This window comes from Bactrocera tryoni, chromosome 4 (assembly GCF_016617805.1).
Source record: "Bactrocera tryoni isolate S06 chromosome 4, CSIRO_BtryS06_freeze2, whole genome shotgun sequence".
NCBI classification, from domain to species: domain Eukaryota; kingdom Metazoa; phylum Arthropoda; class Insecta; order Diptera; family Tephritidae; genus Bactrocera; species Bactrocera tryoni.
The window spans coordinates 63,515,373-63,516,395 of NC_052502.1; the positions used below are offsets into that span (position 1 = coordinate 63,515,373).

The 1,023-nt window shown below is 38.2% G+C and overlaps 1 protein-coding gene across 1 annotated transcript; it reads right to left on the minus strand.

The window, feature by feature from the left end:
- Window positions 1-347: 347 nt before the first annotated feature.
- LOC120775589 (calpain small subunit 1-like) lies at window positions 348-818 on the minus strand. Its single transcript, XM_040105825.1, has 2 exons — window positions 708-818; window positions 348-596 (listed from the first exon to the last, which is right to left on the minus strand). Exons 1-2 carry the CDS (start codon window positions 760-762, stop codon window positions 439-441), a joined length of 213 nt encoding a protein of 70 aa, XP_039961759.1. The 5' UTR covers window positions 763-818; the 3' UTR covers window positions 348-438.
- Between the last annotated feature and the right edge of the window lie 205 nt (window positions 819-1,023).

Genomic DNA, 1,023 nt, shown 5'->3' on the forward strand with positions numbered 1-1,023 from the left:
TTTCAACCGTTAATATCTTTTAAACGGTTGGGTTTACGAAAAAATCGTGGAGACCTTTTTTGTAGAGCATTCAATTTCCTACAAAATCTAAGAAACAAGATATTTTTTCAAGTAGTTGGAAGCGAGATATAAATTTTTCTCTCTGATAATAAGAAAAAATAGAAAACTGTATGTAGGAGGACCTTCCCGTTACAATTAAGACCTATTTTTCCGAGTACCAAATGAAAAAAGAAAATTGTTTTTTGAATCACCCTAATATATATCAAAATAGGCTTAACATATCCTCATATCCTTTTTATGGAGTAATAAAAAAATTCAAATATTTTTTGTGTCTCAAATTGGATTTATTATAATATTTTAAAAATTGTTCCAAACACTGCTCCAAACCATCAAAACAATAAACAATATATTAAATTATGTCCTTAATGGCTTCACGTTTTACTTGCCACCGCCGCCGCCACCACCACCGCCTCCGCCGAGCTCAAGGTTGAGGCCACCACCACCACCGCCGCCGCCGCCTCCACCGAGTTCTTCAAAGGTGAGACCACCACCGCCACCGCCGCCGCCGCCACCACCGGGCAGAGGTTCAGGCATGGCTGTAAAGCAAATAAGAAATATTTGTAATTAAACGAAAAGTTTATTATTTCAGTGTATGTATGTGAATGTATTGTTGCTTCGTTAATTTGTAACCGAATCCTGTAACTCACCCATAGCCATCGCCACTAAGGCCAGGACAAAAGCAAAGAGAGCGTAGAACTTCATGTTGCAAATATTGAAACTGCAATGTTCGAAACCAAAGTTAGGGCCAATATTTATACTCGGCAGAATGCCGCTCAGCTTCGTACCAAAAGTAGCTGACGCAATAAACTTGACCCGGTGTTTTGATGCGCTCTTAAATGCGTAGCGATAACTGCAGATACATACATATGCACATGTCCGTATGGAAAAGTATGTATGGATATGTATGAACATACATAAGTATACGCATACGTGATTTTTTTTTTTGCTTTTCTATTTTCACCG

Bases quoted from the DNA above. Each gene is read 5' to 3' on its own strand.
- LOC120775589 (XM_040105825.1), bottom strand. From the start codon at position 762: ATGAAGTTCTACGCTCTCTTTGCTTTTGTCCTGGCCTTAGTGGCGATG. The intron at 597-707 runs GTGAGTTACAGG...TTTGCTTTACAG, and splicing joins CTTAGTGGCGATGGCTATGG to CCATGCCTGAACCTCTGCCC.